The sequence below is a fragment of the Anopheles merus genome, chromosome 2R, assembly GCF_017562075.2.
Source record: "Anopheles merus strain MAF chromosome 2R, AmerM5.1, whole genome shotgun sequence".
NCBI lineage: Eukaryota > Metazoa > Arthropoda > Insecta > Diptera > Culicidae > Anopheles > Anopheles merus.
This window is the reverse complement of record NC_054082.1, coordinates 25,099,761-25,117,170: the sequence shown is the minus strand read 5'-3', so window position 1 is coordinate 25,117,170 and position 17,410 is coordinate 25,099,761. Positions and strand designations below refer to the sequence as shown.

The following is a 17,410-nucleotide window of genomic DNA, read 5'->3' as shown; positions in this document are numbered from 1 at the left end:
CATTCGTTTTTTTTTTCCTCTCTGTGTGCAAGAATTAGCGTGTTGATGTGTGGCCCCGTGGTGTTTGATGGACACAATTTTATGAGATTCGAGCTGGCTGGAAAATTAAACACGGCACAGCCGTGGAAGGAAAACGGTGATGATGATGGTGATGATGCTGGCACGATGGATTGGCTCAAAAATAGCACGCCAGTACGGATTTCGTAATAACAAGCCTTTGTTTGATTGTTGCTTGATTGTTTATGTATGTTCGGCTAGGTGCAGCGGTGAAAGAGGTGGATGTGTGCGCGTGTGTGTGTGTGTGTGTGTGTGTGTGTGTGTGTTGTAATGTTTGGTGTTGCTTTTGTTACACAAAGAATTTCAATTCTATTCCGTTTTGTGTGATTTAGTAATGATATTTACTGTGTTTGGTATTTTATTTTGATGCATTTTTTAACTCTGTCGATGTAGTACATGGAATCTTGTATATTTATGACTCGCACAAATGCACATAAAATATTATCTTTGAATTTTGTGTTTTCATAAGCTCAAAACACAAGCTTTCGGAGGGATATTTTACGTAATTTCTCCTACACAGAATACTATTACGCATGGTTAAACGTACGAAAATGCTTTATTCGATTAATGCTGCTTCTGGAATGAAATAAACAACAACTGTTTTTGTTCAACCTTTTTTCATTCCAACGTTGATGTTAATATATTTCTGCACGTCCCCTCAATAATCCTTTATTTATTGCTATTTAAACAAACCCAGACGCTTCACTAAACTAGCATTACTGCATATTAGTCATACCCCCCACGCCAAGCAGCGCAGCCTCTCCCATGAATCATCTCTCCAAAACAGGCACAAAAGCAAAGACCGTGATCTACTAAATCGCTGCAAAGCAGAAACAATCGGCGTAAAACCGACCCACAAACACGGTGCTCCCCGGTTCACTCCGGTTAATGCAAACTGCACCGCCGACAACGACCTCCCCGCCCGACAACGACGGCGCACCGGTGGCAATGAATTACCCGGCAGCTGACAGCAGCAGCAAGGACGGCAACAAGTCGCCACCGTCGTCGTCGTCGTCGTCGTCGTGGTCGGATTTTGCCCGTGAGAATATCAAGCGGTGGCCAAAGACGCGAGAAGAAAGAAGGCGACGAAAGCGAGCGATGGCTGTTCTCTGCAGCTGCAAACACTTTCCACAGGGGCTGGTTGACTGACCGAAGGGACACACGGCAACGCTTGCAAACGCTGAGATGCACGTCTGGTCTGGTGCGTGCGGTAAATTTGAAGGTTTTTCGTGAGCTTTATGACCCTTCGGCTCACAGGATATCACCTATCCTGTCCTTAATTGTGCACTCAACTGTTCTGGTTCAGGGTTGTACTTGGCTGTTTATGACTGTCCTCTTGGCTTCGATTACGACGTTTCGGTGACTGGTGTGTGTGTGGATGGTTTTTTTTAAATTATCCAGTAGTTTAAATAATCTTTTACGTTTGCAAACACGCTTCCCATCCGTGTTTTCTCTTTTGCTTGATGTTTTCAGTGTCCCAAAACTGCAGCTCAATGGCATCATGAGTGCATCTCATGGCGGAAGGAACTTGTTTTTTATTTTATTATGTGTCTCTTGGGAAACAGCAGTGAGGCCAATAATTTACGAACCCCAAAAGAGCAGTGCGGAATGGGGCAGTACGGGGGTAAATTATTGTTTGTCTGGGTCGTTCGAGCGCCCGGGCGACGCTCAGTGCGCCCGGAACAAGCTTCCTTCCCTGATGCGTCTTGCTCGGGATGCAGTGCCGGCGATGGGCTGTGGTGACCATTTGCTTCCCGAAGTAAGATTGCTCGAAATTGGGGAACTGTTGAAAACGGGAAAAGAATTTATGACACACACACACACACTCACACCATACGGCGTGTGTCGTTAGAGTAGGAAACGTATTTTGACAATCCTTTAAAATACGATCGCGATCGTAAGGCGATTAGTATGCGATTGCACCGACAGCTGGGAGGATTAAAAGGCGATAAAATGATGGCCTCTTTGGTTGTAGAAGTTAGTTTTGCTTCCCCCTGGCTCTCACTGTATTTAATTTGTTTCGGATAAAAGAGCAAACAAAAAACGTCACAGTGGCACTGTTGCGGACACACGCGATGGAGGCGCCTGGTTGATGGTGAACAATCGGATGGTCGAAACGATCGGCACCGTGAAAGTAAACCATGCATTGATTTAAAAGGTACAACTGGTATGCACACCCACGCGTGTGTGTGTGTGATGAAATTTCTTCGTATTATGCAACCCGATGACCGATAAACTGCTGCTAGCTTATTTCCGTCAACCCGACCCCAGCCAGCCAGCCAGCCAGCTAGCGCTCCCGGTGCTGCTGTCTAACCTTGTTCCGCTTCTGTTTTTATCTTGCCCGCAACGTACAGCTCTATACCCGATAGCCGTCGATACCCTCGGCAGTGTTCCGCACAAACGGAACAAACAAAACATTGCAGCCGGTGTTGCGGTTGCGTCGCGCTAGACGACGACGAAGACGCTAATCGCCCGGTTTGGATGGATTAGCGTCGGTTGGTTTGGCGTTGACGATGGAAAGACACATCCGCCGCGGAAAGCGCTATCTTTTCTGTGAGTGTGTGTGTGTGTGTGCGTGTGTTTCGATGCCCCAAAATCACGACCGTCAATGTTGGGCGGTAGAAGCAGATGACACAACGCAACTCAGGGACGCGCTGTGTTTCGCTGTGTGACGATGCTAGTGATGATGCGAAGGTTAGGTGCTTGGTAGTGGGAAGGGCAGAGGTTGCAATCGTTGAAGGATTCTAAACCGGTTAAATGATGCTAATGAGAATGGCCGGAGGGGGTTTTTCTTATGATGATGGTAAAGTTAATAGTGCGCGTAATTGGACAAAAGATTGATCGATTGTGGAAAGTATTTAAAAGCTTTAAGAATTTGGAGTTTTCAGATAAATAGATTGTGAACATCAGACGTTTGATTGCTCCGAACGTGTATTAAGTTCCCACATTTACTAATTTAGGAAATATATTTAGAAACAACTAATCTTGTTAATTAACGCGTTGTAATGCTTCTTTGGTCTTATACAAATAGCATTTTAATATATTTTTAACCTTTTAGCCAAACGTATTTTGTTCAATAAATTTCAGGTTTTTGTGATTTTTTTTTTACGGATTTTTCTGAAAAAAATTGTACACAAAAATCAAAACGTTATGGCCTAACGAGGAAGTTTACACGATTGAACAAATGCGAAGAAAAAGGTAGATAACGCATCTACCAAGGCTGCTGCATCTACCATATTTTTACCACCTTGAGTACATTTGTCTTTGCATTTCTCCCTTATTTTCATGAAGAAAGAAATGTCACCCCATGTCACCTACTACTAGATGCCTACGGGTGGTGGAACAGCATCATCAGCAAGAGCAGCGAACTCCTCTCGCACTCTCGGTTGTATCGGTTCGAACGGACGATGCAATCATCCCCCAGGGAGCGGGACCGAGTCACACTTCGTTAGCGACCGAAGTTAATTGCTCAAGAAATGCACTCGAGGTGTATACCCCACGCCTTTCAACCCTACTCCTACCTACTACCTGCCCTGTTGTGTTACAGGAAAAAACGTTGGAAAAATGAACGACGAAACACAAATCTGAAGCAAAACATAACCACAAATCGTGTAGCGTTCCTGGTCAAATGTAGGCCATCCTGGGGCTGCCTTCTAATCATTAAGGTTCTCTCTCTCTTTTTTTTTTCTCTCTCTCTTTTTCTTCTTCTCTCTGTCTCACTGCTAGTACGTAACGAAAAAGGGAGGGGGTCGCCCCAGGTCGGACAACGGTCCTTTCCGCGCACGACACATCTTTCGTCGTGACGCTCGCTGTCGATTGATGGGTGTTGCCCGCTGTCTGGCTTACTGAAAGTGCCGTAGCATCTTTATCCTTCAGTTTTGTTGTTGTTATTATTACCTCCTTGGTCATTTCGGTCGTCATCGTCTCAGGGTCTGTCAATCAGCCAGCCGAGCGGGCCGCGATCTGCAACTCGAAGTGGTGTCGGACTAGCTAGATACACCGCACGTCCAGGACATTTCTTGACTTAAAGTCACATTTTGGGAAGCAGGGTGGCCTCATTTGTGTGTTTATGTTTATTCCCCCTGCCGAAGAAATGGTCACTTTTTTTTGGAATTTTTCAATCAGCATTTGATTTGCGTTTGACAGATGCCTTCCGGGCTTGAAAAATCGATGTTTCACTGTTTTTTACTCTCTCTCTCTTTCTCTCTCTCTCTCTCTCTCTCTCTCTCTGTCTCTCTCTCCCTCTCTCTCTCTCTCTCTCTCTCTCTCTCTGTCTCCGATAAATACATTTTAAGGTAATTGATTTAGAGGATAATTAGATTTGGAGAAAGCAACTAATGCTTCAACATGTTCAGCTGCGGGCGCCGCTCAATCCAATCATTTGCTACGTTTATCGACCACCGCCGCGACCAAAAAAGGCATCTCAGGAGGCCCCCCTCGATGATAAATAGATGCCTGCGAGATAGAGATAGTGAGAGATTATTTTTAAAACAGTTGCACCCTCTCCGACGGCGAGATCAGCGCTGTGGTGACACAAAGCGTAAGCGTATGTACTCGTTCAATGTTTGGCGATTGTTTTCGTTCGATGCCGTTGTCTGTTACGATTCTGCAGCGATCGTTCCGTTTGATCGCGATCGCCATGGACAGCGCGGAAATATGACAAGTTTGGGAGGGTGGTCTTGGTCCCACCGGAGGGGTGGGAGCAACGGTTGTGTAAACAACGGAGATGTATTATCAAACGGAACCCCGGGGCGTCCCGTCGAAACCGTCGTCACCACGGCAAACGGAGAACCCAACCCAATCACCAAGCAACAAGTGGTGAGTTACGCTCTCTCTCTCTCTCTCTCTCTCTCTGTTTTCGCATGCCTTCACCGCATAGCGAAACGGCTACGACACACCATGATGCTGTTGCGCAGGAGCTGCTACTGCGGCACACTATGGCGAGGTTTGCTTTGCCTTTGGGAGTGTGGGTGTGTGTACACAAGATGTGTTCGCTCGAAGCGTATAGTGGGGCGTATAGCAAAGGACGCCATGATTTAGCGTGTGCGTCGTTGGTGTTTGTTTGTCATGGCGGTTGTGGCTACTTTGTAGCGTAGTGCAAGGAAACACAAAGCCCGACCGGCCCGTTCTGCAGGCAGTGGAACGCTTGGACAATCATCATGGCGGAGGAATTATAATGCGTGATGATAGTGACATTATTTACGTTGGAGGAGGATCATTCCATTAGGTGGATCACGCCTTTACAATGTAGAAACTGTAACTCTCTCCGCCTATTTTAAATAAAATATTATTATTAAGGGATGTTCAGAGAAATTGTTAAGAGAAGTAGGACAGTCTTGTCGCTGTGTACGAGCTTTCATCTGTGCATGATCTTGGGTGCATGATCTGTCTTATGATGTTGTGAATGTAGATCTACACTATGATTAATACTTTACCATCTGGCATCTGTTTCATATCGTGTTGACTCTTCCCAGTCTTCAACGCAATTTTCTTCGACATTCTCTCTCTTGGACATAGCCACACAGTGCTTACTCCGTTCTAAAGATGTCACCCTACCATCGATCAACTTTGTTGCACACGGGAAAGGGGCTGCAAAATAGCGCCACACGCTACGTCCCAAAAATGTTTACAAACTGCGCTCTAGCTGCGCCATACACTCTTTTGTCCCTGTGCTGTCGATAAGTGGACGCTCTGTGGCTTCAGCTTGTCCTTCGATGAAGCCGCCCGCCCCGGCAGACGATTGACAAAAAGGGCATATCTGTCATCTTTGCCCCCTTACCTCCCCCGTCACGTCACATCTGCCCCACCAGCACATTAGCGCTGCTTTATCAGTATCGGACGGCAAATAAATAAGGCCAGACAACAACAACAACAACAGCAACAACAAATTGCCACGCCATGTAGTATAAACCGTTTAACGCCGGTGGGAGTTATGTAGCAAAAAGAGGGACGAAGACAAATAAAAATGAATGAATTAGGTAATTTATTAGACTTAAAATCTAGCGATAAAACTGTGTGTTGTAGGTTTGTTCAAAAGGGAGCGTGCGCGCTCGCGTTCGTTTGTCCTTCTGCCGTTGATTTCGTTTACTTTACTTTCTTTCTCGCTCTCTCCGGCTGTCTTTCCCTCCGTCATCCTTCATCGCTCAATCCGCCAAGGTATTTCCTACTCGGCTGCTACAGCAGCGCCTACCTTGGTGGTGACACTCATTTGCCAAAAAAGAAAAATCCCCAACCACCAATTAGAGAGAGCGAGAGAAAAAAAAGGAGAAATGCTTGACATCTTACTTGACCGGACCCCGAACTACTGCGTTCGATGAGAACAAGCGAAGAAGAAGAAGAAGAAGAAGAAAATGCCTCGACAACGACGACGCCGCACACTGTCGAAGCACGATGGGCGGCCGCCGCCATCTACGTCGACGACATCTCCTCTTTGCGCCGTGGTCGACGTTTCAAACGCAGCGCAGCGGACAACGCCACTTTTCCGCGGTGAAAAGCGGCCGAAGAAGGGTCGGGCGATTGCGCGTGTCGCACCGGTGGCAAAGCGTCACACCAGCACACAGCCAATGACCATGGGAGGTAGCGTTGGTTGTGATGGGGGATCGCGGGGCGACGCTGTTGTGTCATGAGCGATTAAACCGAAAGCGCAGAGGATCGCGTACTATTCCCCCTTGTGAGGTGATCAGACCAAAGAGAGGCTTAAGTGAAGGAGAGGAGGGTATGTACCAACAGACACACATACACTTTAACACCGAACGACATACGGTACACGATGGTACGATAGCGAAGCGTCGATGGAATTAGCGGCGTTGCTATTTTTAAGTATTGAGAACAAATGTATAAATAACAACAAACAAACCGAAACGAAAACAAAGAAGCAAAGCGCTGTTTCTAGTCGGTCTAGTTGAAGCCAAAACGAAGACGACGACGACGACGACGACGACGACGCGGGAAAGAGGCACACTGAGAAAGAAGAAGAAGGCAAACTGATACATAGAGGTGTTGTCGGTAGCCACCACAAGCCGCCACAATCTAGCAAGGAAAATCAACAACAACCACAGCAGCCGAGAGAGCGCGTCCGCAAACAAACACACACAATACAGGCAGCGTTTACAGATTGAAAGCGAAAGAGCAAAACGAGCACAACTGACTTGCGTTTGCTTGCTCTGGGTTGTACCGTAGCTATGTCTCGGTGTCGTTGCTTCTTTTGTCACCTTTTGTCATTGGCTATGTGATCGGGAGCGTGTTGTTTGGTTTCCTTTCTAGTCGTTGTTTTTGAGCGCTTCACAGATTTAGAAGGGTTTGTTTAATTACGTTTTTTGTTTCATCTTTTCCTTTGCTTTTTTGTTTGTTTTTTTTTTTTATTTATTTCATTCTGTTCTGATTTTGGTCATGTTATATATATATATATATATATATATATATATATATATATATATATATATATATATATATATATATATATATATATATATATATAGTTTTTTTTCAAGTTTTATGATTTTTTTTTTATTTGAAATACTTTTTAATATTTTTTCGTCTTTACTAGGTCTGTTTTTAAGTTTTCAATTTATATACTTGTTTTTTTCTTTTATCTTAACTTTTAAACAAAATTTGTTTTTTTTTTATCTTTGTTGTGCGTTTAGATGTTTATTTCATAAATTCTCATTTTTTTCAAATTTCATTGTGTTGTTTTCTTCTTTTTTTGTTTTGATTTCGATCATGTTATACATTTGTCAGTTTTGTGATTTTGAGTTTTTGTGTGTTCTTTTTTTAAGTTTTCGTTTAAATTTTTTTTTGCCTCTTTACTTGGTCTGTAGTCGATAATCCTACACCGATAATCATCGTTTCTGTAAACTTTTCAATCAACGTGTGTGAGCGGCTTAATTGGTCCCAGCCTGCCGGTCCTGTGACATTCCTGCCCCATTTGCCACCGCGGTGGCCACAATGTCTAATGCTTTATCATGTTTTGTCGCACGTCCGCAACGGGTGTTGGTCCCCGTTCGGCCCGAGAGAGGGAGAGAGGGCGACCCGTAAAGGGTGCACGCAAAAGGGCGACGATGTTTAACGACGCCCAAAATTTGGTTATGCGTTCACGTCCCATTCCGCTTCCGCGGTCTATGTGTGTGTGTGTGTTTAGCAGGACGGTGGATTAATTAAATTAAAACGCACAACCGTGGCACCGAGCGCATTCAACTTTTGTCCGAATTCTAGCACTACTGGTAGTGGTGATGGTGGTGATGTTGGTGGAACGTTGCCGTGTGTCTCTTTACGTTTTGTTAGCCGTGCCCGATTGGAAACACCGGCAAGGTGCGGTGGCTGAAGGCTCGAGAAACTTGAAGTTGTACAACAGAACAGACGGTTTTAAGAGATTTTTGATCTCTAATACGTAATAATCAGCCATAATCTCGTATGCAGAGTCGTCTGATGTTCATCCAATGTCTTGATGTCTTGGTAGCTCATCTCTGGAGCTCATGTGTAATAGTTAGCAAAAGTTGCACCGTAAATTGTAAATTGTAAAAGACCACACTCTACAAAAGACTCTACCAATTCTGTACGATAAAAACTTGCTTGCAGACGACAAAAGCGGAACCATCAACACGATGATGGTGTTTTCGTTGGGGCAGCATTTCACTTGTTGTATTTGTTGTTTCTATTATCGTTACGTTTCAAATGGTCTAAATTTATGTGCAACCTTGAAACTGCGCGTAAATAAATCTTGCGCTTCGTCCTTTTCTATGTACGAGCAGCTCTTACCTCCTCCGAGAAGGGTCCAACGTTTGTAGATCCATTCTCAACAATGTTTTACGTTTTTATCAACAATTTGCTTGGTTTAAATGCTCGTTTTCATCTTCTCTATCTCCTCCCAACCACACTCATACTGTTGGCTCATCTTTGGAAGCATAAACAGAATCACCCCATCCGGTGGGAGGGTGAGGATTCGCGCGATTTGTCACAGGAAATAAATTAGAGCAATGGGCAAATGGGCATCGGGTCCCCAGCTAGCTAGTCGGGCATTACTAAAGCACTGACACGCCTGACATCCCGGCGGATAAAGGCGGATCGATTAGCACGTGTCAGTGACACAACGGGAAGATATACTCAGAGAGAGGGAGGGAGAGAGAGCCGGTGTTCGAGAAAAGACCTCCCCTTTGGTCGTCTGGTACAACCTGCACGATCTGTCTTTAGCGTCTGTCTTGTTGTACGAACCGGAAACACTTACCCCGCAAGCTCTCTATTGCTCTATAGAGTGGTGGGAAGCAGGGAACCAAAACTGTCAACTGATGCGACGCTATAAACAGCATCTTGGTTTGTTTGGTGCGGCGGTGTACGGAGAGGAAGGAAACCCTTTCTTTTTTTGCTTTTGGTTGGGAGTTTGCGTAGCCATGGTGTGCTACGATTTGATAAGCGTTGGCTGGGATGCTGAGATACGCGGTTGGTTGTGCTAATGGTTTTGGTGACATTGAAATTCTTTCGCTATGCGTGTGCGGTGTGCCTTTAGATTTGGGGACGTTGGGGTTGGATTTGGAGGACAGATTTTTTGACACCGTCCGTGCGTTTAGAAGAGCGTCCGGAGCGTTTGCTTATTCTTTTCTTCTGCTGCGGACGGCGTTGATTTGTTAATACGCAGCACGCGAAATGGTTGGTGTAGGTATTTTATCGCAGATTAATCCGCTCACTGCTGTTTCCCCCCTGGGTGGATGTTGCCCTGTCTTTTCTCTGGGTTTATGGGTTTCATATTTAGAATCAGGAGGTGTGATCTCTTTTTTTTTGCATAGCGGGGAAGCTGTAGGGTAGGAATGAAAGTCAGTTGAGGTGTCGCAATCAAACGAGCGTCTATGTGATGTAATTTTAGTGTTTGACGCTTGATACGGAAATATTCTGCTTTTCCGTTTGCCGCTTGACATAAAAATGGATGTATATGATGATGATCAATATAATTCCACCTTAAAATGTGACAAGTGTGACGAAAATGTTGCTTCATTTTCACAGCCGATAGCTTGTTAGTAATAATATGATAGTTAACAATTATTTATATTTTTTTATTTATTCAAGATGAAGCATGTGGCTATCTGAATTGTCCCATTCTTTAACAGAGATTGAAGTGGAAGTGGAAATTTAGACTTTTTGCAATACGTGCCTACTACAAGACAAGCTGAAATAGGATTTTTATTGTATCAATTTCTCCCCATTGTGACGGGCTTATGTGAAAAGTGTTTAATTTGATGGCGAATCATATCCATCCGCTGGAGATCTCATTTGCCTTACTTTAAAATACTTAAATACGGTGCATAAGTGTACGCCAAACAGTGCAGAACGATAATAACAACTTTGTGTCATGTTCAAGCGTATCCGGTCTCGTGGTACAGTCGTCAACTCGTACGACCTAACAACATGCCCATCGTGGGTTCCAGCCGTACGTAGAACTAAAAAAAACAAAATGAGAAGAATAAGAAGAAGATCAAGTGGACCAATTCTGTTACCTTAAGCAATTTATTGGTTATTGCTGTTGCTCAATTATGTTGCTTACATGTATATTTTGGGGGGCTCTATTTCATTACAAAAATCGACCAAAATTCAGAATTTGGTTACCTGCGATTCTTGACTTCTTCGGTGTTGCTGGATGGATGGAATGGATCAAAATGATTAGAAATGTAGTGTCCTCCGGTTTCCTTCCATCCCAATATGGTCCACCAAATCCATGGCAAGCCCACGTCCTCTCTTTTTGGACAGAAGTGCGCTAATACTCACAGCTAAAGAGTGTGGTAATGTTGTTTTGCTTCATAGCCGTGAATGAAATGTGATTGCAGGCAAGTGGCCGCCGCCGTTCTTCTGCCAATGCTGTGTCGTTGTTTTGTAAACCCGCTCCCCTGCCTCCCATCCCCCTCTTGTAATCCATCGCCCTCCTAAATCCTCCTTTTCCGGTGAAGGGAGAAAGCGAAACGGGAAAGATATCGAAAAGGTGAATCGAATGCATCTCTTCGCCCTCTCTTATTAATTTCGCACAGTGTGTGTGTGTGTGTGTGTGTGTGCAGTTATTGGTTGGCAATTATTACACCCACGCGTATTGACCATTTCAGCTTCGGTTGTGGGAAAAGGGAAAAGGAGAAGAGAGTAAACAGGGGTGATGGTACTTAAAAACACATTTTCACCTGTCCAGGGTTGGTTACTGGGTTGGAGTTTGCTCGATATTTGGCCATTCAACAACGAGAGAGAGTAGAAAGAGAGATATAAAGAGAGAGAGAGAGAGAGAGAGAGAGAGAGAGAGATAGATATATATAGAGAGAGAGACGCGATCAGGCTTGTGTGAGTGTGTGTTCCTGAAATCAAAATTCAAGCTACCAGACCTTAATGTACCGTGCAGTTAATGGACCGGCACCGTCGGTCACTACCTCTTGTTGCTTGTTTTTTTTTTTTTGGTGGGTGGGGGGAGTGTTGATGGTGGTCGTTGAGAGCTGCAGAAGGGTTTACCACGGATCCGCGACCATGTTCTCCATGCGCCACCGAAGCGCACCAGAAAACGATCGATTTCCGGTGTGCTGTGTTGTTGCCGTTGTGGGAAGCTCAAGTGCTTTTGCGCTGGCGACGGGAATTTTCGGATGTTTCCGGAGGGAGGGGGGGGGGGTCTCTCTTAGCCCCTGCAAGGAAAGCACACTGAAGCGTTTAAAATAAGGGAGAAAAGTGTACATCCGGGAAGATTGTTTGTGTGTGAGTGTGTTCGTGATTGCTGCTTGGGTTACGTTGTTGGTCCATCTGTCTCAGCAGAAAGCACTAGACACTCGGAATTGTGTGTGAAGCAAGGCCAGAGGATGCGGAAGCAAACGCCAAACCCCGCAGCTCCCATTGCAGCAGCCACTGCATCATGCAATCGAAGCGTTTGGGTTGAAAACGTGCTCATGGCATTTGGCATGTGTGTGTGTGTGTGTGGTGTCTCTCCGCTCCCGGGTTCCCAGTACCGAACACAATTGCGTGTTGTGTGTTTGTTAGCTTGCGGTTTTATTAACCTTATTACCGTTGGCGTTGGCTGGCTAATAATTTGCTCCCCCCAAACAAGATGTTACCGATCATATCGGCCCCAAAATCGGCTCTGCGCACTGTGATTGTGTTGGTTTATTGGTGGTTCACAGGATTGCCGGGCGGATAGTGCGTCGACACCGCCGGCAATCTCGCTCTCTCTCTCTATCGCGCGCGCGTCTGTCTCGAGTTCGAATCCAGGTCGATGCAGGGATCCGCTCCGAAAAGATATGCGTCAGTATGGGTGTGTTTGTGTCGTGTGCGCTCTGATCGTAATGCACGGGCCGGCTGGTACACGTTGCAACACAGCACTGTGTGTGTGTGTGTGCCCTGTCGGGGCGGGGGGGGGGGGGGTGGATTTCTGATAAATGCTATCGCGCTATTCCCCCCGTTCCGTACACTCTTCCATACCAAAATACACCCATACACTCATACACAACCGTTCGGTTGCGTCTTTCTCAATTGAAAGTGAGAGCACTGCTGCCGCGAGCGCGCGCGCCCGATGTGCGCAAGCGAGAGAATGAGCAAACGATAGAAGAAGAAGAAAAAACGACAACAACAACACGCAGCCAAAAACGGTCTGCAAAATGCAACACGCACGCACGCACACCGCCACAGGCGGCGTGTAAACATTGGCCGCATTCTCAAAACACCCTTCGCCACCGCCTGCTGCTAACGGTGTTTGTTGCTTTGCGACTTTCGCTCTCTCTCTCTCTCTCTCTTTCGCTATGCGCTCTGCGTGTGTGTGTTTTCGCTCCGGTGGAATGTTTGAACCTTCGTTCTCCATCTTCCTACCCCTTCCGCCAACCGCTGTGTGCACAAGCGGGAAAGCAGGACGTCAGCCGGTCGAAAGAGGGAATCAAATCGAATTATCGCACCTCACGCGGGCACACATCTACACATCGCAGCGTTGCTTCTTCCTGTTTTTTTTTTAAATTGCACGCGTGTCAACGGGCCGATCGTTAGATAAAAAGGTGTAAAGCGGGAAGGGGTTGCGCGTGGTGTAGGTGGTGGTGGTGGTGCTTCTTCTCGCGGGCACAGGCGGATTTGTTTACACTTGTATACAAACAAGCGCGCGGCCGTGTGAGATGATTCCACTCTTGCACAGCAACACACACACACATGTACATACAAATGAGTGCGCTGCTCGCACGTGTTGTCTCGCTCTGTCGACCGGCATTTTGGCGCGTCCGTGTCGCTGCGAGTGTGTGTGTGAGTGGGGTGTGCTGCGACGGTAACTATAGCAACAGCTGATCGACGAGCACACAAAATTCCATCCAACGGTGGTGTGCTGCGAACAGCAACACACTTACTCTCTCTCTCTCTCTCTCTGTCACACACTCTCGCCCGCTCTCGCGAATATCTCTGCGCCGTCTGGTGAGCGACCGCATTCGAGTAACAGAGAGTGCGTCAGTTTGTGCTTGCGCGAGCCAGAGCGAGCGCACACGCTGTGGGTAAATTTGTTTGCGCTCGAATGCGACGAGCGCCAAACATACGCACACACACACACACACACAGCCATGCTCTGGTTTGTCGGCCCCATTGGGTTAGCCTCACTTTTTCGCCCCGACTGTGCGGTGGCATTTCATTTCAGTTTGAACCGTCGTAACGCGCGCGCGTGTGTGTCCGCCTCTCTCGGTCCGTCTGTGCCCGGAGAGTTTCTGTGTGGCAAGATCGGCTTCCGGCGGCGTTTTGTCATCCAAGACGGCAGTGTGTGTGTGTGTGTGTGGGGTGGCTGCGTGTACAGGTTTTACAACACCTTAAACGGATCAAAACCTGCCCCCGGTACATACTGCGTGACAAACACACGCACGAAAAACGCACAGTTTTGTACCAGTTGGCCCATTTGACACACGGACGTGGTACGTTTTGTCCCAAGGTTTCCCCGGGTTACCTCTCACGGAGCTGTGCACGCGCGTGTGTTTCTGTGTCTGCCTGCGCGTGTGTGTGTATGTGCGTTTGTTACATGATGGAGAAGGATTCAAACGATTACGGTGCACACCTTGCTCCAGTGCAGTGAAGAGTGCCGCGTGTTTGATCCCCCCCATACCCCCCGTTTGTGGTTTATTTTCACATCGCCTTTTGGGTGCTGAAGTGTCTGCTGGCGTGTACAACAAATAAAAAAAAAACCGGACACACGCAGTGTGCGGTGTGTGCGTGTGCGCTTCCGCTGCGTGGTGTGTGGTGGTACCTGTGGCGTGCGCTCGCGGGGCAGTAGGAAAGGAGCAACCTGCCCGACTGTGTGTGTGTGTGTCCCTGTGTGCGGCGAACGCGAAAACGGCGTGTGTGTGTGTGCGTGTGTGTACGTTGTGCACGGTGTGCGTTTTTGCGAAAAGTTTTCGAAGTAAAACGTGGCCAACAGACACACACACGCACTGTGGCCCCCAGAGAAGGGACCAGGGACGGAGGTGCCCGGGGTAAGCGCACGCATTGCAGCCCGAGGTGTTGTCCTCCACAGTGCCATCGCCGCCGCTGCTCCACAAAACGCATCACGCTTTTATTGAAGCGAAATAACAAATCGGTAAGTAAAATGCCTGACCCCTGACGCGATTTGTGCCTTTACTTGTGTCTTGTGTGTGCGGGCGTGCGTGCGTGCGTGCGTGTGGTGTGCTAGTTTCGCGAAAAGTGTGTATGTGTGTGTGCAGCTGTGTGTGTACAAATCGATGCGTTCGATCTAGGGTAGCCCACATGAAGAAGAGTAGGCCGAAATGTAGAAATGTCACTTTCCTGGCATGACAACATGGTATAGCGTTTCTTTTATCGTGGACAAAAAAGGGGTTGGTGGAAAGAGGCAGGGCGACTGAAGGGCGATAGGAGAAAGCAGTGTGTGTGTGTGTGCGTGTTGTGAAGCAATTTTTCCCTACACTCTTTCTGTGTTTATTGCTATATTCGCGTGTCGGGGCGGCGGTACACAGGGGCCAATCAGTAGTGTTACCTCATCTTGCGCTGATTAAACTGCTTTATTCAGGGTTAGGGCCCTTCCCCGCCCTGTTGGCAAAGTACAGTTTTATCCCCAAGCATCGTGACGTCACTGGAACCGTGTCGAAAGTTCCCAAAGGCAGCGCCAGCGTGGATTTGAAGTAAAAAATGGAATTAAAATAAAACACAACTAAAATAAACCAGATACAGAAAGAAGGAGAGAAAGAATGAAAGAAAGAGAGAGAGAGAAAGAGAGAGAGAGAGAGAGAGAGAGAGAGAGAGAGAGAGAGAGAGAGAGAGAGAGAGAGAGAGAGTGTTGGCTAAAAATCACTGAAGTTTGGGTTTATATGAGAGACTTTAAAAAAATGGAAAATAGTGCAGTTTTTTTTCTTTCTTTGATACGTATCTCGTTTTCTCACAAGGGAAAAGTGAGGTTTGATGGTCCTTTTTTGTGAGTTTTGTAGCTGCTGTGCTGCTCAATTTGCTTTCCGGCTCCGGCTCCTTGACGACGCAATGTTGTGTGTGACCTCCCCATCCCTCTCACTCCCCCTTCCATTCCACTATGCTTTCGTATGGAATTTGTCCCATAATACGTTTGTATTGGTCAGTGATTGTGGAGACAGTGGGTAAAGCAAGCCGAAAAGGGCAGTTATCCTTCTTTTCTCCCCCTCTCCTCCTCACTGGGACGAGCGCGCGTCATATCCTGCTTTCTCCCGCTTTTAGGGCGACACACACACACACACACACACACACACACACACACACACACACACACACACACACACACACACACACACACACACACACAATGCGACAGCGCATCGGCGTTGATAAACCCGTTTCGCAATTCGCAATCAACTATGTTGTGTGTGGTTTCTCCACTTTGGTTGCCTTGGGTTTTGTTGTACTTCTTTGCGCTTGACGGGGAGGCATTTTTGAGGGTGAAAATCTGTGAACGCATCCCCTTCCCTTTCCCTGACAGTTGTTCTCATCAAAATTCTGCTTCCATCTTTTGTGTGTGTCCGTGTGTTGGAGTGTTTGTCGCTATGTGTGGTGTCATTTATTTATGCGAAAGGCCACCGAGGGGGGTAATGATTGGCTAAATGGCACAGTAGTTTGAGCTGCCGGTGTGCGTGTGAGGATTTTTTTATTGCTAATTCTCATCATCATCTTTATCATGAAATGCGTTTCTTTCTTGTGTAGTGTGCCGTTTGTTATTTTCTTTTCGAAACAATCCCGTTTACATTATCGCAACTTTGAAAAGAGAGCGAGAGATAAAAACCTTAGAGAGCGAGAGAGAGAGAGAGAGATAGAGAGAGAAATAGAGAGAGAGAAGCAAAATGTTACATTACCCAATATGGTACGAACTCTACGCAATGTATGTGTGTGTGTTTGTCTGTGCGCTGGCTGCTGATTGGAAAAACCGGAAACATTGCGTCTGGTGAGCTCTCCCCTTCCCGATCGTTCCCTTTCACTGGAAAACCCCCTAAAAAGGACCCCCACGTATACTGCACACACACACACACACGCTCGCGCACAGTCGCACGCGCACACGCGGGAGAGCCTCTCCCGCAGAGTAGTGTCGGTGCTCGGTGCTCGGTGCTGTTGTGATGGAATGGTATTGTCGTGCGTGTCGTATGCTGCCGTGTATGTGTCGGGCGCCCGCAGTACTAGTGACGCGGATAAATCCTCCGACCATCAAGCAGCGTCGCCAGGAGAGAAGAGTTGTTGGTGGTTGTTGTGGCTGGTTTGCGTACGGCCGTGTGCGAACAACACTGCCCGCTGTTTACCCTTACATCATCACACCGTGTGTTTACGCATCATCTAGCGTTTGCGAGCGAGCGACTGTGTGTGTGTAGGTTCTTGCCGTGTTTTGTTCCGTTTGTGTTGCAGGCAGATTGCGCAGCGGCAGCAGCCGCACGAAAATTGTTTGTTTTTTTTTTTTTACTACTGCTCTGTTGCTGGAGTGTGTGAGAACGTGTGTGTGTGTGTGTGTGCTTGCGTTTTGCTAATGTGCGCTATGACTGATGGATAGCGGTGTGGGTCCGTGCGTGCGTCTGTGTGTGTGTTGGTGCGGTTGTTTTCTTTTCCTTAGCAACCGATCAAGAAAATCTGTGCTAATCTTTCCACCCCTTTCGCCGCCTACTTCTTGTTTGTTCGACAAACACACTCACACACTGCAGTACTGCAGCTGGGATGGTTAGGGCAAAGTTTTCACTCAAAAAGCGTTCGCACAGTCTCTCTCTCTCTCTTGCTCTCTCTCTCTCTTTCTCTCTATCCTTCTCTTTTATTTATTCCACGGTCGAGGCACTGCGTCATCGGTGTGTTTGTTGTGCTTGTGGGCATCGGGAAGCAAGAATTGGTTCGATGACAACACCTATTTGGCAGTTCCTTCCGGCGAGGCGCACCATAACCAGCATGT

The 17,410-nt window shown here is 46.9% G+C and overlaps 1 protein-coding gene and 1 long non-coding RNA gene across 7 annotated transcripts in view; one reads left to right on the top strand and one right to left on the bottom strand.

Annotated features, from left to right (window-relative positions):
• Positions 1-17,410, top strand: part of LOC121603023 (mucin-5AC) — an 88,750-nt gene that overhangs the window by 38,440 nt on the left and 32,900 nt on the right. For 2 of the 6 annotated variants that reach the window (XM_041931769.1, XM_041931762.1), the window contains exon 1: positions 15,807-16,843. The exons of 1 other annotated variant lie outside the window; for it this stretch is intronic. In XM_041931769.1, the coding sequence (XP_041787703.1) occupies positions 16,599-16,843 (245 nt within the window). In that variant the 5' untranslated portion in view covers positions 15,807-16,598. Of the gene's footprint in view, positions 1-13,485; positions 14,591-15,806; positions 16,844-17,410 lie in introns of those variants that run through there. 3 more of the 6 variants (XM_041931785.1, XM_041931803.1, XM_041931773.1) reach the window with 3 other exon arrangements.
• Positions 10,134-11,668, bottom strand: LOC121603140. The gene is made up of 3 exons (XR_006006610.1): positions 10,807-11,668; positions 10,586-10,674; positions 10,134-10,481 (listed from the first exon to the last, which is right to left on the bottom strand). It is a non-coding gene; the product is annotated as an uncharacterized LOC121603140 (long non-coding RNA).